This window comes from Centroberyx gerrardi, chromosome 23, assembly GCF_048128805.1.
Source record: "Centroberyx gerrardi isolate f3 chromosome 23, fCenGer3.hap1.cur.20231027, whole genome shotgun sequence".
Lineage (NCBI taxonomy): Eukaryota > Metazoa > Chordata > Actinopteri > Beryciformes > Berycidae > Centroberyx > Centroberyx gerrardi.
Window position 1 is genome coordinate 22,351,766 of NC_136019.1, and position 24,128 is coordinate 22,375,893.

Here is a 24,128-nt window from a genome sequence, read left to right on the forward strand (position 1 = left end):
GGCTTTTGTGCCCCCCCAAAATTGAAGCCTAGAAGGTACTAAAATAAAACACACAAGATTTCTGAGCATTTATACTTTATATTTACATTTATATTTATATTTATTACATTTACGCTATTCTACTCATTATTTCGGGTGCTGCCCTAATAATATAGATAGGAGGATGCGGTCAATCTCATATTATTCCATTGCGCATGCGTTTGAGATCAGAGCTGCCACGCAATCAGAAACACAGCCTCTGATTGGTCAACAGACTCAACCCAAGGCATCGTGGAATTGCTAGACTAGTGGACGGCTAACAACAACAATAACTGTTTTCAACACGGAAAAATGGATAAATAATCACAGAAGACATTCAGTGTTGGATTTATCATTATGGATTTATTTTACAAAGTCTCCAAAAAGACACTGCAGTTCAAGGCTGGATTACAAAGCTTCTGGAAGGGATACGATCGCACCAGAGCCCTCAATGGTTAGCTTCAGGGCAAAAAAAAGTAAGTCTCTCTAATGCAACGTTCCAGACATATTAATAAAGTATGTCATATACGCAACAAGTCCGACATCGTTGACCGGAGGGGGTTAAAATACATAATATAGCCTACAATATACTAGGCTACAAGTTATATATTAGTATCGTTGTATTTTAGCATGGTAAAGCAAATTGGTCCATTTGGACGGTAGACGTGCAGCAGCAGTAAATAAATCAATGCGCATTATAAAAAATATAAACATTGTAAATTTGCAGAGAAACCCTTATTAAGAGGCGTTTTGCTTATGCAAAGAAATAAATCTATTTAAACGAGATATTTGCTTGCCACAAAACAATCTGTGAACTGACAAAGAATTAAATTAATAAACTTTGTTAGTGAAATATCGTTCAAAAAGTGTAAACTAATGGCGTTCTATTATGATTTTTCTTATGTTACATTGAAAAATCATTGTGCCCCCCCGAGAAAATTTAATGCCCGTCCACGAATTTGTTTCTCCCGCCGGGCCTGGCAAAGTGTTCAGTTGTACTATTTTTTTTTTGACAGAATTGTATCTCTCTATTTTCTATATCTCTCTCTCTAGAAACAGTTGTTCCCAGTGTTCTCTACCCCTCATCACCCCTTGGTGCCCCTCACAGAAAGCTTGTAGTGTCTCCCACAATGACTGGTCCATGTACACAAAAACCTTTACAATTCCCTTCAGCTCCCCCTTCGCCAAGGCAGCCTCAATTAGACCAACAAGCGCACACTGGGCCAACACTGGGTCTGTACCAAACATGTCAATGTTGAAACGAAGCGACCCTCTGTTGTATGGGATTGGATAAGGAGGGGTGTAGAAGCTGAGAAAGACAGGCGCTTCCTGACTGTCAGCTAACCAGGTGAGGTTCCGCCTCCTCAAGATCTCCAGGTTTCCTTCCATTGGCCGTAGTGGCTGCCAGTCCTGGATGATGGCGCCACCAGGGAGTTGGACCCTGGATGGCAGTTTGTGGTCAAGGAGAACTCTCTTCAACTGGGTTTCATCCAGAGGAACCAGACCTGAGAGAACTCCTGGGGATTGTAGTTTGTTCTTCAGGAGAGAGATGAAGCCATCAAAGCTCTCTGCTTCACCACATAAAGGCAGAATAGCCTGGAAGGGGGGGAGAGAGAGAGAGAGAGATGGTGATATACTCATACAAAAGTCAAACCTGTCTGAAATAGAAGCACAGTCAAACATTTGTGTATGCTTGCTCCTGCTTCATATTGTTCATTTATTTACATGTCAGGGCAGTGTGCATGCATCAAGATTAAAGAGGTAACCGTAACCGAAACTGGAAATAATGACGACAAAAATAACAACAGTGGCTATGGTGAAAGAGCAACAAAGGCGGATGACGGTATCTGAGGATTTAGAAGCCATTTCATCGGTCATAAAGGTGCAGATATCCTCTAACAAGCTTGGCAAACTGAACCTCCAAACCATTCATGTTGAAAAGTTGGCCACAAAGGCAATGAACCAGAAAACGAAACGGAGACGCTTTTCCTCAAGGCAACACAATAAATTATGTGATATTTTAGACCAATTACAGACGGTTATGCAGTGGAAGCTGGTGTGTGAAGAATTTGAGTATTTCAGCCAGCGAGCCTCTTCACACTGTAGAGTCTGAAGCCAATGTGGCCCTTTTTTTTTCCGCAAGTGTGCCCTTTTGTACGTATGACGTCTACCGTGGCTTTAAGGTTACAAGGTACAAAGTTCCAAAAGAAAATAATGTAGTGGAAGTATCAACTTAAAGGAATAGTTCACCCAAAAATGAAAATTCTGTCATTATCTACTCACCCTCATGCCAGTTGAAACACAGGTGAAGGTTGTTAGTCCATAAAACACACCTGGAGCTTGCCAGCACAACTCCATAGCAGCCTTCCCCAAAACAACTGAAGTCTTTGAGGACCAAACTTTAAAGTTCCGAAAAGAGCAAACAAAAAATGTCCATAAAATTACTCAATACAGCTTGTGCAGCATAATCCAAGTCTCCTGAAGCCAACAATCGCACAGTGAGTGGAAAAGACAGATATTTATGCCATTATTTAGCGCAAATCTTCACTACAGCCATTGTTTTTCAAAAAACGGTTGTGCATGCCTGCACCCAGACCTGGCACGGTATTGTGAATCTCCCCGGCTTAGTGTTTACACTTCTGGTCACACAAACTGAAAACCTCTGCTGAAAGTGACTTATAACGCTAACCAATTACTTATCAGACTTTCAAACGTCTGCTCATTCTAACACTATACATGTAAGCAGGGCTTTTTCAGTTTGTGTGACGTAGCCCTAAGCCTAGGAGTGTGTTTCAAATGGCATGAGGGTGAGTAGATGACTGAATTGTCATTTTTGGGTGAACTTTTCCTTTAAGTGCCACACAGTGGGCTTTTCCATTCGAGTAACAGACAACATTCAATAAACATTCAGCTGGTATGTGATGCATTGCAGACATGGCAAAAACAAGTGTTTTGGTTTCCAGCATCTATGATGACATTTTGCAACGCTCTAGTTTTGCTACCAAGATGAAATAGGCCTTGGAAATGGAGCCTTGTCAGTTTGTAAGCACTGGTGTGACCACTAATGTAGTGCTGGGTTATTTTGGCTGGCTATTTTACCATGCTTCAAGCCTATCAAACCTCAAACAAAACACCACACAAATGTATGTATCTGTATGTGTGCACATACGTCCACATGCATACATACATCTTACAAACAATAGTTCATGTAAATCTTGCATGCTGGTACACTCACACACACACACACACACACACACACACACACACACACAAGCACACACACACACACACACACACACACACCCGTCGTGCCAGGAGGGTGAACTTGGCCAGCTTCTCAGGCCCAGGATCATCTCCTCTGGTCATTCTCTTCATCTTGATGGTTGGATGCTGCTGTTGCATGTAGCTGTCAGCAAACCTTCAGACAAACAGTTCACTTCAGGCTAGTTTATTCAGTAGGTCAGCATTCAGTAACATACAATAGCATATAACACTAAGCAATCTATGAACTAAAACAAGATCAAATTCTATCATATAAGTCTCAAAAGTCTCAATAAGAATTACCTGGCAGTAATAACTGAAATACAACCAAATTGGCTGTGGCTTTACATGTGGGCAAATATCTAAATGTCTTCTAGATTGGTTGTAAAATCAGATGGTGTTCGTTACCGCCTGTATATATATACGGTATATATATATATATATATATATATATATATATATATATATATATATATGTAGGTGTTTTTGTAGTATAACTTATTCTATACTGAACATATTTCTTTTTTTTGGGTACATATTTTTAATTTGTATTTTCTTTGTCTCAATAAGTGTTACTGCTACTACTGCTGCTTTTTTATACACCCTGTTAATGCTGTATTCCAGACCTCATACTTTCATTCATACATTTCTACTTAATATGTGTTGGAATAGTCAGTTGTGTATGTTTATATAACCCTGTCTGCTCTATTCTTATTCTCTCTTCTTATATCCTATTTTTTTGCTGTATCCTATTACTATTTGCTGCTGCAACGACCCGATTTCCACACAGTGTTCAATAAAGGTTCACCTTATTTATCTTATACCAACCTCTGTATGACCCCAGCGACACCACGACCCCTCTCAGAAGAACACACCCTCAGTCCCTCCAGCACCACTGTAGCCCCCTCATCAACCACCAGGCCTGACTCTAACGCCACCTAGTGGAGAGAGTGAAAAAAGAGACTGAGAAAAAGAGAAAGAAACAGACAGACAATGCATGTTCTGTGTATATTTCCAGGATATGGAAATTATAAACTTTAAATTTGGTCATGTCATTATAGATTGAAATTTAAGGGTGAACTGAAATGTTTAAATAGGGCAGCTATATCATGTCATTTTACCATAATTTAAATGGTATTATGGAGTATGCATATTACTGTGTGTGCATGTGTGTTTGTGATTCTGTCTATATCCAACAGTCACATCTACCTATATATCAGTTCCCCCTCTCTGTGTGCTAGTATATCTATCTTTCCCAATTAAAGAGTAACTAAACCCCACCCAAATCTGTGGTAAAGCCTGACACCTAATGGTGAAATGTAGGGCACTGAACTGGTTATCTGCTATTGGCTGGTCTTCGGTGCCAGGTGATGTCACCTTCCATAGAGTACAACAGGTGGTGACATCACCTGGCACCAAAGACCAACCAGGAGCAGATGGCTAGTTCAGTACCCTAATTTTTACCATTAGGTGTAAGGCTTCAACACTGATTTGGGTTTGAGGTCTATTTACTCTTTAAGCAATTTGTCATGGTAGTGGTGTTTGTGTGTATCATCACCAGTTTGCCCTCTCTTCGTGCCAGTATAACCGTCCTCCCTGGCTCCTCCATCCACTCATGGTAGCGGTGCGGCAGATAATCACTGCCCGCATAAATGTCTTCAGAAATGGACATGACATCCTCATAGTCATCAGGCTGCGCCAGCCAGAAGGTCAGCCCTTCACTCTTACCGAGGCACTTCCTCTCCATGGCAAACCCTGGGGTTGTAAACACAAAAGTTGTACTCTTATCAATCTCCAACAGTAACACTGCGGTTGATCTGGGCAGCACCCATGGATGGGTGTGCTGCATTTGCATCACCCTTGCTCCCTCTGTAACTATGGAGCTTTTTTCCTATCTTTAATCAAGAGCGTGGTCTTTCAATTTGAGAGCATGATTTATTGATTTCACGTTCAGATTTTGTAATGCTTTCCCTCAAACCCTGCCCTCGCACTCAAATAGCTCCTGTTTGCACTTAGATTTGCTCTGCTTCTGCTCAAACTGTATGCTTGCACTCAGATATAATGTTGCTTGCACACAGATTTCCTGCGCTCCAGCTTCAGCCCTTCTCCTCGCACTCAGGCTGCTTCTGTGCGCTCGTGAAACGTCTGCTCTCGGATTTCTGCTCTGCTCTCGGATTTTTTGCGCAACAACCCTGTCAAAATTCCCCAACCAATAGAATGCCAGGTGTAGTGTTGACCAATGAAATGATCCCTGCCTCGTTGCGGGTGCGTTCGCTTTACTTCTTAGAGCGTCCCGTACGGGCGGTTACTCTTTAACCAGGTTCATCCACTCCCGCCCTCCGGGGCTTTATTAAATACGACTTTTGGAATAAAAGGACAGTTAATGTATATACCAGCGCCCGCACTTTTTCGTTTACTATAATAGCTACATAAAATAGTAGCCGGCCTCCCGTCGGTGTGCTAGAGGGGAAAACGACGTCACCTTCATGACTCAGGAGCAGGAGTCTTGCGGATCACTGGCCAATATGGACCGCCAAAGTCAAGGACCTCAAGTAAGTTTTTTATTTTAATGGTGCTATTACTTCCTTCAAATTGAATTGGTTAAGTCATATTTGCGGCACAAGAATACATCCATGATAATATGCTTGGCTTTCAAGTGTTGTACGTTATGGGAACATTGTTGCTAGGCAACTAACAACAAAATGGACGCCGCCGTGTTTCTTTTTTTCCTGTATTTTAGTGTTTAGGAATGGGAAAAGTACCAACAGCAAAAGTAACCAGCTAACACATTAAGACAGTAGAAAACAAAAGTAAATTCAATGAGCTACTACATTTTAAAAACGCAATTGGTGTGTTGTGTATATATCCTTCTCTTCAAATGATGTTTACCGTTGCTGTGTCAAAGTCTGCTCTATCAGAAAGGTTTCACATATTGTAAATACGGTAAACACGTCCCCACTTGCAGGTATCATATCTGTAACATATCTACAATTAAATCAGTTACATTGCAGACATTAAGCACTAGCTTTCCAGTTGAACAACGAGGGGTCTGTTACTGTTAAAGCTGAGGAAATCCTTCACTTGTGTCACAGATATTATTCCAATTTATTCCAATCTCAGTTAATGCTACTGCGTGATTATTGGAGATTGAGATACACATTTAAGTTAGCTACTCATAATTTCTCTGGGTTTGACTGGGTTTATAAGCATTGTGGCCACCACTGCCCACAATGGGCAGTGGTGGCCTAAAGGTTCGAGAAGCGAGCTTGTGACCGGAAGGTCGTCGGTTCAATCCCCCGGACCGGCAGGATAAATCTGGGTGGGGAAAGTGAAAAGCAGCGCTTGCCCCTCCCTCATTACCACCACTGAGGTGCCCTTGAGCAAGGCCCTTAACACCGACCGCTCCAGTGGAGCTGCTCAGTGGCCAGCAGATCAGACAGTGGTTGTACTGATCAGCTTCCAGGTGTGAATGTGATCAGGGCGTTCCTGAAAAAGAGAGCATTGCTCTCAGTGAAACTCCCCTGAATAAATAAAAGTGAAAATTAATTAATGGCTTCATTAATTGTTAATAAATCATTTACTAATGCTTTGAAAATCATTTAGAAGTCATTAATAGGCATTAATTTTGGATTGCCAGGTTGTGAAAAATCCCTCCTTTCTATACCACCACAACATTTGCTTGATCTAATTCTTTAGGAGGTTACCTTCTGGAGAGGGCTGCAGGGCATCCAGGCCAAAATCCATTTATTAACAATTTATTAACATTTATAACTGTAGACTTTAATTATTTTCATTAATGACTTTAAGTATAACTGCAGACCTGATGACTTAGAAAATGTGAAACTCTAACCCTTTATTAATGACCTATAATCATTTATAACTGCAGACCTGATGACTTATCAGACAATGTGAAACATTTAATCCTTTATCAATGACTTATGGTGGTATAGAAAGGAGGGATTTTTCACAACCTGGCAACCCAAACAATATGCTTATTAATTGTTTATTTACCATTAATTAAGCCATTGATTAATGCTTATAAACCTTTTAAAAAGGGTGCCTTATCAGAAAGTGGTATTGAAAATGTTATATATGAACATAGATTCATGTCATTTTTAATTTAAGATCGTATGTTGACCTCACTACATTTGCTTCAGAGAAATGCACAATTTTTTTTTTTTAAAAGATTAATTGTGTAACATGAAATGTACCTATATTTATTGCCTACTTTTCCTACAGAACCTGCTTAGACGTCACATCTTGGAGAGATTGCAAAACAAGATGCAATACGTGGTCAGCCGTCCTGACTCGGACCTCGACTATCTCAATTTCATGTGCACCCATGAATTAATACTGATTGACACATTCGCAGAGCAGATAGGGTTGCCAGTGAATATAGTAAATGCCCTGAGAGAACTGTGCAATCTGGTTAGACGTCAGGTGGAAAATGAGCAACATATTCCATCTGTTGAGATACAGGCAGTGCAAGGGGCAAGGGGGCGACCCAAATTCATCATTCAACAGGACAAGTTACAGGCCTTGATAGACACCCAGTTGCCCATACCATGCATAGCAAAACTGCTGGGAGTCAGTGAGGTTACAGTATTCCGTCGAATGGTGGAATTTGGAATTTCTGTGTCAGGGTCCTACAGTACAATGTCAGATCAGGAGCTTGACACTTTAATGTCTGAAATCAAAGCTCAGATGCCCCATATTGGCTACAGGTTAGTCATGGGAAGACTGAGGTCCTTAGGCCACAGGGTACAGTGGAGCAGAATGAAGGCAGCTATGCACAGAGTAGATGCAGCTGGGATTCTTGCTCGTATGACACAGTTAGGCTGTGTTGTGAGGAGAAGCTACTCTGTAAGGGCACCCCTTTCTCTTGTGCATGTGGATACTAACCACAAACTCATAAGGTAAGTTGTTTTCAAATTGCAGTTGTAAAATAAATGAATCATCTGTAACAAACACATACATACACTCAATTCTACTTTCTCCTAAACAGGTATAACATGGTCATTTTTGGGGGCATTGATGGCTTCTCCAGAAAGGTACTCAGATTAAAATAATATATTTTTTGTGACAGTTATCACAGTGATTTTTGGATAATTTTTTCCATGTTAGGTGGCATATAACACTATCAAATGCAGCTGTTTCAATGACTTACACTCAGGGTTAACACAAGGCTGATAATGTCTTATATTTAAGGGGTGCTTATATTTGTGTCCAGATCATGTACCTGGAACCTGCCAACAACCAGAGGTAAATATAATCAAATGTTTAGCAAGGTAACATTAACCTTGAGTCAGCATTGACATGACTGTCAATTTTTCTGTGTGTGTGCAGTTGTATGTCAATCAAGACCTCAGATATGATTACTTGAATTTAATTTACAACTGCAATTTGAAAACAACTAACCTTATCAGTTTGTGTTAGTATCCACATGAACAAGTAAAAGGGGTGCCTCTCACTGTGTCATACGAGCAAGAATCCCAGCTGCATCTACTCTATGCATAGCTGCCTTCATTCTGCTCCACTGTACCCTATGGCCTAAGGACCTCAGTCTTCCCATGACTAACCTGTAGCCAATATGGGGCATCTGAGCTTTGATTTCAGACACTAAATTGTCAAGCTCCTGGTCTGACATTGTACTGTAATCATTCAAATTGAGCCATACTATGGAAAAATACTGGTTCCAAAGGAAGGAGTGGAAAGCTGCACACTCATTTCTCTAATGCAGTCTTTTTAATTTTTAATTCTATGAATCAACATTTTGGCATATATTGTCCTCTTAAAGGGGATGTGCGACTGGGTGGCTTTCAAGGCCGGTGACTATTATGATACATTTAAGTGCCCCTTTTACCCTTTACACTGTCTCTAACTCAAAAGGTGACATACTGCTTGTTTCCCAAATGACTTTACCATTTTTCCACAACAGAATCGAACGGCTTTGGCGTGATGTGTGGACTGCAGTAACTAGCACATATTATGATGTCCTGCACAGTCTTGAAGAAGAGGGACTACTGGACATCTCAAACACGCTGTACATCTTCCTGGTGCACTTTGTGTTCCTACCCCGTCTCCGCAGCGACCTTCACACCTTTACTGAGGGCTGGAACCATCACCCCCTCCGCACAGAGGGAAACGTGACCCCTCAGCAGTTGTGGCAGTTGGGCCTGCTGCAAAACAGCACAGATGAGGCTGAGAATGTTGAGGTGCACACTAACTTTTCTGCAATTATCTCTATAAATTTATGCTTCATTTAAACTGCTATTTGAATCCTAGGATCTGCAAGAACTTGACATAGACTGGGAGAGTGCCCTTTACCGTGATGAGTCCCTACCAGAATCTGGGGTTGTTGTTCCAGAATTTCCCACGCCCCTAAATGAGCAAGATATGACAGACCTTCAAGCTGCTGTGAACCCTACAGACCCATCCGACTCCCATGGTCGAGACATTTACTGTCGTTGTCTTCAAATCTTTCAGTGAGCAACTGTCATGTTGGTAAGTCTGAGCACCAACTGCTGTGCCATATACATGTAGACATATAAAAAAGACCAAGTCAAAGTTTGTAGAATTTAACAAACATCTTTTTATTTAGAACAGAGGTGTTCTTTCCTGACAGACTGTTTTAAAATGTATATATGTTTTTCATCTGTGGCAGTGTTTCTTCTTCTTTTACAACTATTGGTGATACAGTGAATGACAATGTTGAACATTACATTTCATTAAACTTGAACTACTGAAATGAAAACAGATTCACAGATAAACAAGGTTGTACATGAAATTTCATTAAAACCATCTCTTTCACTCACCCACAAGTTAATACATCTACTTTCACTACAAAACCTGCCACAACAGTTGCATGAACAACTTATTCATCTACACCCTTGAGAATTCTTGTCCCAGATGGAATGCCTCCACCAGGACTACTTTGAAATCTTCATATGATCTCATGTGTTGAACAGGGAAGGTGATGGTGCTACTGCAAGCTGCAACAGATGGATAGCATATCCTGTGTTCCCCAAAATGTGACTGGCAGTGATGATCGAACTTTACATTTACTTTGAAACGTCTCTTCTCTTCCTGCAGGACAGGAACATGGCCTTGCCCTGTTATCCACTGAAGAAATGCTTTTGGAGACAATGAGGGAGGTGCAGCTTTCTCCATCCCTGATTCAGTTTCATCTGAAATTAGAGGCAATGAGATAGAATGTAACATTTTAAGATTGATTTTTCTGAGATTAGAAAAAGACAACAAAATCCACCTCCCGTAGTTTGTCCATGTACTATAGGAGTGGTCCATGTACCAGTAATATTGGTGGGGGCAAAGACAGCTAAGAATGTGTTTCTGCTACTATACAGACAAAAATGGATTGCAAATGCCAGAGAGGGTGCTTATTATACTGCAGATGGAAAAAATTATGAACAGAATGTTTGTATTGCAGATATCTATTTAAAAAGTAAGGAAGAGATTTTGTAAATGTGTAATAGGTTTTGGAACCTATGTTATTGATTTGATTTATTTGATTTTATGAACCAATAAAGATGGTTAAATTTCAGTCACAGAACAGCAAATTATTTTACCTTGCTCCAGTTCCTGGAGGAAATCCTGCAGATGATTCATTAAAGTCACCTCCACCTGTTCCTTGTTTGAGCCTCTCTCACTGAATTCTGCTTGGCACACAGATGATGAAGTCTGCATCAGCCTGTCAAATGAAAGCAGATGACCCATTAGCACAATCCAGTTTTCAGTGTATATATAAAGACTTAATATAAAAACAACCTCATCGCCATACCAGAACTTCTTGAGAAAGGCTAAATATTTACAGTGCCCCTTTAAGATGAGTGATTGTACAGATTCATGGTTTTGATTTTGTCTTGCAATGGTGTTATCCATTATTTTGGGCCTTATAATAGCTGTTAAACGCTGTGATATACTGTACATTGTTACTGAGCTCCTTTGGCCTTTACTTTGTCCATCATTCATGAGGCACCTAGATGTGTAAGCATGTAGACTACATGGGAGGTGAAGCAGTTACCAGAGTCATTGATTTTGTACTTTTGTATCTTTTTAGAGACTGAGGGCTCATCTAACATTGCCTTTTTTGGTATAATAGTTTGCGATCATACTTCTAACACTGATCCTGCCACATCCCCAAGTAATGCTAATGTTTGTCTGGTTTGCGATCCCATTTAAGTGATACTCTGGAGATAAGTTCTCCTACCTCCCATATCCTTTGGTATTTCATTATGTTGAAGTTTCTTGTGTAAGAAGTCTGATCTACACTAAACAAGTAAGTCAAGCACTTGTCACTCTTTTGCATTTAAGACTAACTGAAGCACCATTTCAACTCAACTTCTAAGTCATATAGAACTGAAAAAAGACTGTCATGATGCAACAGAAAATATGAATCTTAAAATTGTATCTATGCTGCACTTACTGTCATTTCTACCCCTGGTACGAACAAAGTCTGACAGATATCAGGGTATTTGCCCATGATACCACACAAGCCATACAGCTTCAAGCCATCCCTTATCTGCAGCAGAATCGGGAGCAGCCTCAGGTTTGTATGGAGGACAATAGCACTGTTTTTGTAATAAATCACATGCACACACAAACACACATGCACAGACACAAACAACATAACATTTAAAACAAAAATAAACATGATTAATCACAAAATACTTAAAACTTTAGGAATTTATGGGGAATGTAATGTGTAATGTTTTATTTGGGAATACAGTGAAACCAAAATGTGCAGCATTACTCATTATTCATATGTGTACATCCATGTATAGCCACCAAATTTTATTTAATCAACAATTGGGGTATGGTATTTCATTAAAAAAAAGGCCATTTTATCCCCAAAACATGGGAACCCAGTTATGGCAAAATGGCAGCAGAAGGGAATGACAAATTGACAGAAAGTCTGGTCAGGCAATAATGACCAGGGCATACGTCTATACGTAATACAGTGACATAATGACTTTGTCTCAATAGGACTATGGTTAAATTATAGACCACAATGAAAAAGTCATTGTTATAGCTTCACCATGTTGGTGGTGATGATGCCAAAGTGTGGAGTTGTAGTTTTTATGGTTTTTGAAATCTAGAAACTTTCATGCCTACACACACACACACACATTTTTGATTCTGAAACAGTACATTAAGCACCAACACCTCCAACATACCGGATTATTTCGTCCTTTTTCTCCAAACTGATTAATCCTGTGTACCCACAGTTCAAGATCTCCTCTGTGAGACCTTGAATTGTTGTCTCAGTGGCTGCCTCCACCTGAAATTAAAACAGACAACACCTTATGTGTTGTCAAGATACACATCAAGTGATATTACTAACTTGACTGATCTGAGAGTTGTGTGAGGGCTTTTCAAGAATGACACAATTCGAGCTACAGGTGTGTTGGCTATTGTATGGCCTGCTCCTGATGACAGGATTGTATGAGTGACAGAGATAGTCGGTGCCCTGATCTGTTCATTTACTTAATTTTCTTCCTGGTGATCAATAAAGTGTGATCGTATCATGGTTGTCTCCATGCTTTGTCAGATCTAGACTACCGATTAGTCTTTGCTTTGTCATGTCAAGAAAGGCTTATGTTACGAAGACTCTGTAACTGTCAGGTCAGTAATTTTGCCGTAATTGGTGTATTTAAGGTTAGGCTATCAACTAAGTGTTTATGTTCTTACTCTTGATAAGAGATCAGTATATTGATCATCTCCCACATCGTTTTTGTCCAAGTTTTCAAAGTCCAGGGACCCAGTGCACAGGAACTTGTAGCACCAAAGCATCATGAAATTCGGAGCTGGTCCTCCTTGGGCCAAGCTGGCAGCCATTATTTCTCCAACAGTCCTGAAAAAACGACAAAGGCACAAGTGCTTTTTTAAAATTGATGTAACTGGCTAATCACAATGAATTGTTAAGAAAACAGTGATGATTTAATAAAAAATGTTGTTGTTGCTCACAATGATGTACGCAGAGATAAAACTATCACCCGACTCTTTAATTCCCCTAAGCTCTACGGAGCTTTATTACCTCTTGCAGCTCAGTGTTTTGGTTTACTGTACAGATTAACCCAATCCAGATACCAGACACTGAAATGGAGCATAAAGCACATACCTGAAATGACCTTTGTCCAAATCAGACAGTGAATACCGTATTTCCTCTAATAGTGGCCTGTAGTCAATTAAAAGCCGGGTCTCCGTTAATGGCCGGGGCCGTCGTCGACACGAACAAATAAAGGCCGGCCCCAAATACAGGCCGGGGGAAAAAACAAAGGAAACAAGACTAGGTCAAAACCTAGTATATAGCTGCACCGTGTCCGTCTCCTCTCTCCGCCGCTGTCCTCTCCACCACGCCCACGGCCCGCATTGATCCTCCCGATCCAAGCCCCGGACCCCCGCCGAAATCTTGGCCGGATCGCCGGGAACACATCGGCGCCCAGGTTCAGTTAGCTTCAGTTAGCTTCAGCTTACATGCAAACAACGGTGGATACCGGTAAACTCCTGGTGCCTGTTTGTAACTGTAGTTTGTAGTAATGTACAAGTGCCACAAGATGGCTCGGCCGGCGGAAGTCTCTGGTGCATGCCGTCGTCGATTACCGTAATTATCGTAATGCATTGCAGTAACAAAAAAACGTCTACCTAACGTACCCCCAACAGAAGCAGATCAGAAAACAAGGAGGCTTCGTACTAAAATATGAGCAAATATACTTATCAAACAGAGGGAATTAGAAATAAAGGCCTGTCTCTAATATAAGCCTGCTTCCAATAAAGGCTTGGTACCCTCTGCAGTTGAGGTAAATAAAGGCCCGGGCCACTATTAGAGGAAATACGGTAGTTAGGTCTTCTGCCATGTGTGCCCTTCTCAAAGAACCGCTTTTCGATTCCCGCCACCATTCCTTAAACATGATTACAATTATGCATTACATTAAATTTCCTGATAAAATGCACAATTAGACATCTTGCATAACTACAATATTTAAAGTAGAACTTTTATGTGACTATAGAACCTTTCAAATTATTCTGATGGCATATCTTTTTATTTTTTTTATACTACACATACCTGTCAGAAATTCTTTACGGAGAGCCCCTGTATCTATACCAGCTTCACCTAAAAAGATTACTTTCAGTTCATTAGTTGGGGATGTTTTTTTTTGGCGCTGCCATTGCGTAAGGCCCCTCTCCAACATGTTTTGGCGTGACACTGTGATGTCAAAGGTTTTGCCATCTGTGGTTACTGCATTAGCAATTGCCTGGATAACATCATCAAGACTAAAGAGGGGGAAAAGGAAAGGAAAAGAGTTGTTAAGTGTTAGTCAAATCTTTCATTCAATGCTCAAGTCTATGACGAGTGAAAGATGCTATGACCCACACTTGGGTACAAACAGTAGGGCTGGGTATGGTGCAGGATATTACTTTTAGGGCGAACATTTATTTGAATATTGATTTGATGAGATATGGTTGAGGTGGCTAGTGATAAAATTCAATCTAGATGTATTGCTAGATTATATACAGTACATTATAGAAATGCTTACAAACTGTTCAGTGCATCTGATTTTTCCAAAATACTGCATGCATTTCTAAAATATTTCAGTCCAATTCATAAATGACTTCAATATTTTACATTTATCCTTAACAGTACAAGTTGAATAACTTGAATAACAACTTGAAAAACATGAATATAGGTAGATACAAGCTATGCATTTGTTTTTGATGATGCCTGGAGTAGCAGTAATTTTTTTTTTCTCCATTGAATCAGAAAATGTAAACTGATTAAAAATGTAATGTAAACTGAAATACATACTTTTCAATTTCACCTTCAGTTGATTTAGAGACATCTTCCACCCTGGAAGGCGTTTCCTCCAGACTATCAAGTAAAACATGATTACACAAGGATTACAAATGACCATTATGTACATTTACAATTGTAAAGAGTATCCATTAAAGCCTTTATGTTGCTGTAGAAGTATACAGTAGAAGGGAACAAGATTAACATTACAGGAGAGCCTCTGTATTGTTGAATTACTAAAGGTAATGCATCCCAGAATTTGTACTTTTTATTCAGATTCTAAAGGGATTAAAATAACCAGAGTCAGAACAGTGCTTAATGTTATTGATTTTCTCTGAGGCCATATACTGTATACTAATAGCACACAATTTCTCCATCCAATACTTTAACTTTTAATGACCCTGTCCTTTATTCCAAATTTCACACATTCCAAATAGGAATTTTCTGTTTATCTCTTACAGAGAAAAAATAATGTATCTATTTTCACCTGTCTCCACATGAGCTGGCATGGGCTTGTAAATAATCCAGTGGGTATTCCATTTGACATATTGGACAGGCAGCCTAAATGCAAAAGCAGTAACACAGAAAGACAAGAAAACTACTTAAATTAATTAAATAATTGCTATTGGTTGCATGACAATTTTACCTTTATAGGGCTGGTATTAAATGATTTTGTATTACCAAATTTGGTCTCATGGTTGTGCTTAGTGTGGTATTCCTAGTCCCTGGTGTAGATTCTGCTGGAATGGACTCAGCAACAATTGTCACATCAGGTGAAGACTAAAAAATATATTAGGGGTTACACTTGTAAAATCTTTCTTTAAAATGATGAGAAAAATCAAAAGCTGTTCAAATTTTGAATTACCCCTCCATGAAGATCAAAGTCATCCCCTGATGATGGCTGGTCCACACAGGACTTCACATGCACAGCCAACACTTGCAATGGCATGCTAGATCCGCAGACTGTACAAGTTGCCTTAGGCATCTTTTGAAATTCTGGTGCGTCTGGAGGAAGAGGGGATGTATCTAATTAATCCTGGAGTGGAAGAATGTAGATGGTGTTCTTTCCTCCTCCGGTCAGAGTTTTTAAAAAGTGGGCATTATAACCTTCAGCTTCTGGGGGGATAACTGAAAGTTTGCGTTGTCCCGATCCACCTGAAACGAGCAATAGCCTAAGTGAATAAATGAAGAATAAAAACATAAATAAATGATTCAGTACATAGCTTTTTTATATCTACAATACCGAGGGCTTTATACAGCAGCCAGCCTCCTGATATATTCTCAAGTTTCGGGTACTGACTGGTCAGGAGTCTTGAAATCTGTACAAAACACAATACACCACATTATATGAAAGAAATACACCCTTCATCCATATTCTATGTTTGAAAGATTTACATGAGTGTATTTAGATACTACACCAAATTTTAGGTAGAAGTGTTCAAATGTTAAGGATACATTATACATTTTCAATTCTCAAAGTTAGTTTTGTACAAAAACAAACTAGTTAATAAATCCAGGTTGGCTTAATTTACCTCAAAGTGGTCAGCAGACTCGGGCAGTGTGATGGTGTGTCTCCCCATCCCAGCAAGGAGGAGTGTTAACTCACTGCTTGCTGTTGGTGTCCTGTCTGTGTTTTCATTCAACATATAGAACTGCAGGGTTACAGTCTTCCCACTGCTGGTGACCACCCTACAAGGAGACCGAAATCTTTTTCTTCCCCTTGCAGGGGCTTTTGAAAAGAAGCCTGGAAATGACCTGTGGATTCACATAAAGTCATATTCATTAGGCCAAATCTCAATTTTAAGACATGATTTATTCCATGATACATATTACACTGGTTGTCTTAACCTTATAATGCACCGAGTAGGTGCATGCAAGAAAGGAAGAAACTACTCCCATAATTTTTCAACATGTACAGAACCTGGCCATTTCTTGTTGAATTCTGGACTGTGGTGCCGTCTGGTGTTGAGGTGCCGTCTGGTGTTGAGGTGCCGTCTGCTGCTGACTGTCAGCTTGTAGCTGGCTGCCCAGCAAAGACATCAGATTTCTTGCCACCTCTTGGATGGAGCTTCTCTGTAGGTGTAGGATTGTGCCTTATTAATGTGAGTCTTTTATTTACACTGCCACACTGATTAAACTTAAACAGGATATGTACTACACCCATGGATGAAGGGAAAATTATTATTATTATTATTATTCCGAAACCCCAATAGTCCGAAAAATGTCCACCCAGTGGACCGAAAGCCCATTTGTCCGACAGCCCGTTATCCCGGAGGTGGTTGGGTTGAGGCATGGGGTCACTGAGGTTAGGGTTAGAGCAAGCAGACGGTCAAGGCTGTCAGAAGCCACGGTTGTGGATGGAGCCAGGCATGGAGTTTTCGGACTATTGGGGTTTTGGAATAATGGGCCATTGGAACAATGGCATGGCACCTGTCGGAGCGCTACTGAGCTAACGTTAACTGTGCATCAAGCTAGCTGAGACTGAAAATAGAGCACTTTTCAGCATGAGTATGTTCAGTTTAAGCTTGGAAGGGAACTACAAGACTAAATCATAGCTACAGCGAGGTAGATAGCTTAATGTGGGCAGACCATGGATGTATTAAGGAGAAGGGGCAGACCGAGGCGGTTACCACCTTGGTTTTAGCTAGCATTAGAAAGCTAATAGCTCTCCGTGTGCAGCTGTCAATGAGCATGAACTGACGTGGTTGATTCACGGCATCCTTGCCAGCGTACAAAGTATGGCAAAATAAAACAATATCACAAAAAAGTTGGTTCCAGTAATAGCACCATTAAAATAAAAAACTTACTTCCTCACGTCCTTGACTTTGGCAGTCCATATTGGCCAGTGATCCGCAAGACTCCCACTCCTGAGTCATGAAGGTGACGTCGTTTTCCCCTCTAGCACACCGACGGGAGGCCGGTGTGCTATACGGCTACTATTTGATGTAGCTATTATAGTAAACGAAAAAGTACGGGCGCTGGTATATACATTAACTGTCCTTTTATTCCAAAAGTCGTATTTAATAAAGCCCCGGAGGGCGGGAGTGGATGAACCCGGTTAAAGAGTAACCGCCGTAAAGCGAACGCACCCGCAACGAGGCAGGGATCATTTCATTGGTCAACACTACACCTGGCATTCTATTGGTTGGGGAATTTTGACTGGGTTGTTGCGCAAAAAATCCGAGAGCAGAGCAGAAATCCGAGAGCAGACGTTTCACGAGCGCACAGAAGCAGCCTGAGTGCGAGGAGAAGGGCTGAAGCTGGAGCGCAGGAAATCTGTGTGCAAGCAACATTATATCTGAGTGCAGCATACAGTTTGAGCAGAAGCAGAGCAAATCTAAGCGCAAGCAGGAGCTACTTGAGTGCGAGGGCAGGGTTTGAGGGAAAGCATTACAAAATCTGAACGTGAAATCAATAAATCATGCTCTCAAATTGAAAGACCACGCTCTTGATTAAAGATAGGAAAAAAGCTCCATATGTAACTACACTAATACACTAGTGATGTGTTGATTCACGTATCAATCGTTCATATTGAACCATACTTTAAAGTGAATGAGTCGCCATCATTCACCAATGGAATTGAATCGAAATTTCAAACCTGTTCAATGTCTGTGGTTGGATGCACTTTGTACAGTTCTAATGAGCCAGTGTGCTTGCAGACATAAAATAAGTTTTTGGGAAAAAGACTATTATCTGTCTACCTTGGCAATGACTTCCCTGGCTAGCTATCTCCAAAAACATGGAGAGTCGCAACAAACTCATAAACGCTTTCATTCAGTTTGTTCAGCAGTTCAGTTGCTGATGTATGGGTCATTAGCTCAGAATCCGACTGAATAAACCATTCAGCCAGGAAGGCAGTGCCACTTTTTGGTCAAAAGATATGGTACAAATGTGATTAATTTGTTCAGTTGGTTAGATATAAAGATTTTTAGGTTTTAGGTGCATCTCTAAGAGCCAGGCTTTGTGTGTTGTGCATTCATATTAATCATCCCCGTACACAAGCTTTTGAGCGATTGAAAGCCACACATATTTATTTCAGCCCGGGACAATGTTTGAAAATGTGACATCATAGAAAGCAAAAAATTTCATTGGTCAAGCATGTATTTTCGCAGACGGAATTCCGCAGAAGACAAAGGGGTTCCAACTTTTTCTTCCCTCACGAAAGTCCCGCCTAGGTATGCAAGTTTCCATTATAACCCACAAAATCATTTTTTAGAAATTTCCGTGCAAATAATCCGCACAGAAATTCGCACTTGGTGTGAAAGGGCTTTTATTGGCCAAAACATAAAGTTGATTGTTAGAGCATCACCATCTGGCCAATATGCGTGAACTGCCTTGACTGAGTAGTGGGGGGCCATAGGAGCCCACCTGCCAAATATGGTTGCTGTAGGACTTTTTCTGAGCTGCAGACACTTTTAGCGGAGAAAAAGAAAGAAGAAAGAAGAAAGAATTCCAGCAAAAACAATAGCGTTCCAGCACTCCTAAAAATATGTGGGCAATGCTGCCTCTATGGATAAAAATTATGAATAAAAATCAAAAACATGAATAAGTTATAACTTATTCATGTCAGAAGTCAGAGATGTGTTAAATGTGAAGGTGTATGCTGTTTTTTGTGTGGCATCAATAAAAACTGAATGCAGTTAAATGCAGTAAAGTGTTTTACTTAAAAATGCATCTGAACACCATTTTGTCATTGTCTGGAGTGGAATTGGAAGATTTTTTTGCTGTGACAAAAAGTTTAAAGCCTAACTAGGGACAGGAGTTGGAAAATAGCAATAGTCATAATCTCTGTATGCAGAACATCAGTTGCATCAACTTGTTCGTAACCAGTTGAAGTGGCACTAATTTGCATTGTCCCTATCAAATAAACTATAAATAAAATAAATACAAAATAATATATGCATTTATTTTTTTATCCACAGAAGCAGCATTGTCCACACACACACACATTTATATATATATATATATATATATGTATATGTATATATATATATATAATTATTATTATTATTATTTCCACTATGTCAAACCTGACACTATTATTTACTGTAATACTGTTACACAAAATATGGTATAAAGATGTAATTTGTTATGAGGTTTTTGTTACAGTATCAACGGAAGTGTAGCTTCTGAATACTTCAAATGGAATCAACATATTGACCATAGATACAGAAATAGTAAGAGAGTAGTAATCTGGTTCTTATTTAGCGACTCATTTTTGACATGTTACTTGCAAACTTTTTAATGTCTAAAAGTCCAGAGATCTGTGTGAGCTGTAATGGTAAGATTCTTCCAAAAGGTGGCAGCAAATACTCAAAGCACAATTTGCATCAAGGGGTACTTGTACAGCACTGCCCCCCTGTTGTAGTATCATATTTCAGCCGCCAGGTGTCACAAAGACACATGGCATGAGTGTGTTTACTGCAGGCTTGCTGTACAATGATGTACCCCATGAACACGTGTCATGTCCACTGGCCATATAGAATATAACCTAAGGCAGTATTTTTGTACACGCTATTGAAAGGGAAAGATTTCAAAGGTGTATTTGCATTTTGAAGTCCAGCTAGGCTTGAACTCATGAACCGTGTAAATCCCATTTGTGTTTCCATCTTTGTTTTTGTTTTTCTTAATTCCGCCCCATGACTTTACCCATGTTTGCATGGGGAAGTCATAACACACACCATGGCCCTTGACTCACTGGTTTCTCCATTTATTGGATTAATGAAAGTAAGGTTGAATGAATTAATGAAAGAAAGTTTAAAGTGGCCAGTCCACTCATTGTTCCACTCATGTGTTTTGCTTGTCAATTGAAGGTTATAATAATTCCTGTAGCGTACCTAAAACTGTGGTCTGTAAATTGTCCAGTCAATATATCCTACCGTAATTTGGCTAATGTATTTGTCATGCATTTTACTTGAGGAAAAAAGACAATGATTCACCAAGTGAAAATAGGCTTTCAACATCTATGAATAGCGTCTAAAACTTTTAACTCTGCGCTTGTTTTGTTTCAGACAGCCTCAGACTTTGAACACAGAAACTTTGGATATAAAGTAAAATAGCCTACTACCTGACAAAAAAATCCATAAAATTATAACTCTGCACAAGAAGCCTAATTTTACACGCTAATAAGTAGGCTAAAACATGTTCGCCTGAATGGTGAGAAATCAAAGATTCCAAGGGCATAATAAATTAATAATTAATAAAGGCTTAAATAAATTATTGTGAACAAGACAAAAGGTAATTCTTCAGGTAATTCAAAACATCACATTTGTAAATTAGGCCTTTGGTTGCATAGCTGTCTCCCTCCTGCAGTAGACCAGCACAGACACTACTGGGCACTGAGCAGTACAGATCCTGATCCCACGGCACGTGTTGAATTCCACTAGCTGCGGCCACACTGATCCGTCGGAAAACGGACAGAATTATTGACTCATAGATTTCTGTCCATTGGGCTGTTTTGGAATGTCAACATGGTGGAGAGGCAGAAATGCAGGAGCCTAGCTTCGCTCATAAGGGTGCTACTTCATAGAAACAAGTTAAATTCACTTGAACACATTGTTTTATCACTGACATTGGCTTGAAAATAGGAAAGAATGTCTAGTTTCTTCTTTCTCAACATTTTCACAACACAACCTGTCAGCTCCGCGGCTCAGATTAAACTGTCTGTCATTTGATTGCGCATTTGTTTAATGTGACCTGGCTTCCCGGTTGAGTGGAGTTTACCATTTTTAAGCACTGTGATTGGCCCGAAAGTCCAAACCCTTTGGTCATAAAACGAACCAAGCCAGTAGTTTAAGCTCCTAAATCAGGTACAACCACCGGTACTGCTGTATATTTATTTTTTCGTTCCGGCCCAATGACCCCCTGGATATAGCCTAGACTTATTTCTTCTGTCAAGATACTCTGGGCTAGTCAAAAAACATTCCCGGCTAAAGCCCCAGAAGCCCGATGCTGATGACGGGAGCAATGCTCAGCTAGCGCAACACGTTTATTGGTTAAATTACCTATTCCACCACCGTCACAAACCACAGGTAATAACGTGACCTACTGTTAAGGTTTGCAGAACAGAAGAAGATGTAGATGTCTGTAAATTGATTCCGAAGAGTGTGGCTCTGTGTGAGATCCAATATGGCATTATCAGTGTATGAGGCTGAATGTGGCATTTAGCTCATAGGCGAGAGGCCATCTCTTATGCCCGGCTCAGATTACAGGAGTTTTTCCAATTTATCCCTGATTCGCCCCTCCCGACAATCGGACGGGTTTTGAAATTCTCACACCTGCCCAAGTCTAAGGCCCAAGCACAATGTAAGTAGCCTACAGCCTGTTTCCATAGTGTATTTCTCCTCCAGTAGTGCAGAAGAGCTGCTGGCCGGCGCGGAGAAATATGCTTCTGGTGTGAATGGATGAACTGCGGCTCGCTCACGAAAACGAGATTTTTAGGCTTAAGTCAGGAGTTTGCACCAAAACATGAGATTTCTTGGGATGTTTTATAGGAATACTAATTTGGAATTTACTTTGAGGCTTTGGGTGGGGAGTTTTTGTTACAAATCAAAGTAGGTTGAGTCATTGCTATTCATCAACAACCCTATCAACCCCCTGCAGATAAATTATGGTAATTTTGTGTACCTTTAACACCTGTTTTGTCCCAGTTCTCAAGAATCAGTGAATTACAATATTTACAACAGTATGTGAAGGCATCGCTATTGCTAAAGTAACTATTTGGTAAACATAGCAAGTGTAAAGTGTTGTATCATATCAGTGGGTTGCCAGTAAAGTTATATTCAATAAAGCTGAAACCTGTCCAGCTGTCTGACTCTTTTTGTAGTCAATCCTGTGAACAATGGAACACCACAGTAACCTGTATATTTTCAGGGTCAATTAGGTTTGGCAAGGTGTGTCACTCTCTAGCTCAGCGTCCAGAGTCCAAATTTCATGTTACAGTTATAAACTTTATGATGGAGGGCAAAGATCTAGCAAAAATCACAAGAAATCTTTTTGGAAACCATATAAAAAATTTTAAAAAATCATCCAGGACTCTTCTAAGTTCATAGTTCCTTCGACTAATAATTTATCACATTGACCAAATAATATGATCGTCACTCTACGTCTCATAATTTGTCACATTGACCAAATAATATCTTGTCAGTCATCAATGAGCACTATGAAACCAAACCCCTTAATTTTATCCCCGAAATGTCCTTCATTTCTCATTACATAAACATTAATTACCCATTAAAAATAACATGCCTTTAAAAAAGTAAGGTTAGTATCATGGTCTCCTCCATTAATAACTCCCTGAACTCATTTTAAGGGGATTTTGCATGAATTAAGGGGTGAAGTAATGTAAATGAAAGGTTATTTTAAGGGATTAGTGGTTCGTAGAGCATTGCGCCACTTTCGCCATAATCTCCCCAGAGATTTAGCGAGATTTCAACAGATTTCTAAACTTTGGTGGTAAATGATGATAGACACAGACAGGGGACTTTACCATAGTTGAGGGTTTACTGCACAAGTTCAAAGAGAACGCTACAGTGGCCTACTGGCGATCAATGACTGTAGTTAATTATTAGTGAAGTCTAGCCTGTGCAAACTGGTGGCTGCAAAAAGTTAATAGCCACTTCCATTAAATGTATACAAAGTGTCAGAAAGTAATCATTTCCAATATGCAAAAACTTGTATCTGTACCATACACTGCATGGCCATCTATTATAGTATTACAATAACTTACTTGCTCTTAGAGAATATGGAGAATAAGGCAGCAGCTGGCTCACTGAATGTCGAAGTGTCCTCTGCGATTGTCTGCTTTCTAACTGTACAATAGAGATGACAGGCTTACTTATCCCGTGACTCGCTGCTTTCCTGACTCAGCAAATCCTTAGTTCCGACTTCTTGGCTCATTCCTCGGGCATGCCCACTAACGTTAAATATCAAGCCATTAATACAACAAAAACTATAGGACATCCGCTCACACCCTTCAAAATATAACCTTTGTTGAATATGAATGTGTTTCAAATGAAATTGCAACTGCCGTTTTTTCCAG

The 24,128-nt window shown here is 40.0% G+C and overlaps 1 protein-coding gene and 1 long non-coding RNA gene across 2 annotated transcripts; both read right to left on the reverse strand.

The window, feature by feature from the left end:
• Positions 1-1,053: 1,053 nt before the first annotated feature.
• Positions 1,054-23,867, reverse strand: nat16l (N-acetyltransferase 16, like). Its single transcript, XM_078281752.1, has 5 exons — positions 23,817-23,867; positions 4,838-5,034; positions 4,108-4,217; positions 3,322-3,436; positions 1,054-1,614 (listed from the first exon to the last, which is right to left on the reverse strand). Exons 2-5 carry the CDS (start codon positions 5,024-5,026, stop codon positions 1,054-1,056), a joined length of 975 nt encoding a protein of 324 aa, XP_078137878.1. The 5' UTR covers positions 5,027-5,034; positions 23,817-23,867.
• LOC144537903 (uncharacterized) lies at positions 15,113-16,079 on the reverse strand. The gene is made up of 4 exons (XR_013503916.1): positions 15,954-16,079; positions 15,770-15,868; positions 15,576-15,649; positions 15,113-15,166 (listed from the first exon to the last, which is right to left on the reverse strand). It is a non-coding gene; the product is annotated as an uncharacterized LOC144537903 (long non-coding RNA).
• Positions 23,868-24,128: the final 261 nt, after the last annotated feature.

What these genes read in the sequence shown, in the direction of transcription:
- nat16l (XM_078281752.1), bottom strand. Translation starts at nt 5,026, where the DNA reads ATGGAGAGGAAGTGCCTCGGTAAGAGTGAAGGGCTGACCTTCTGGCTG. An exon ending in CACGAAGAGAGGGCAAACTG is followed by an intron (nt 4,218 to 4,837) that starts GTGATGATACAC and finishes TCTCTCCACTAG; the next exon opens with GTGGCGTTAGAGTCAGGCCT. An exon ending in GTCGCTGGGGTCATACAGAG is followed by an intron (nt 3,437 to 4,107) that starts GTTGGTATAAGA and finishes GTTTGTCTGAAG; the next exon opens with GTTTGCTGACAGCTACATGC.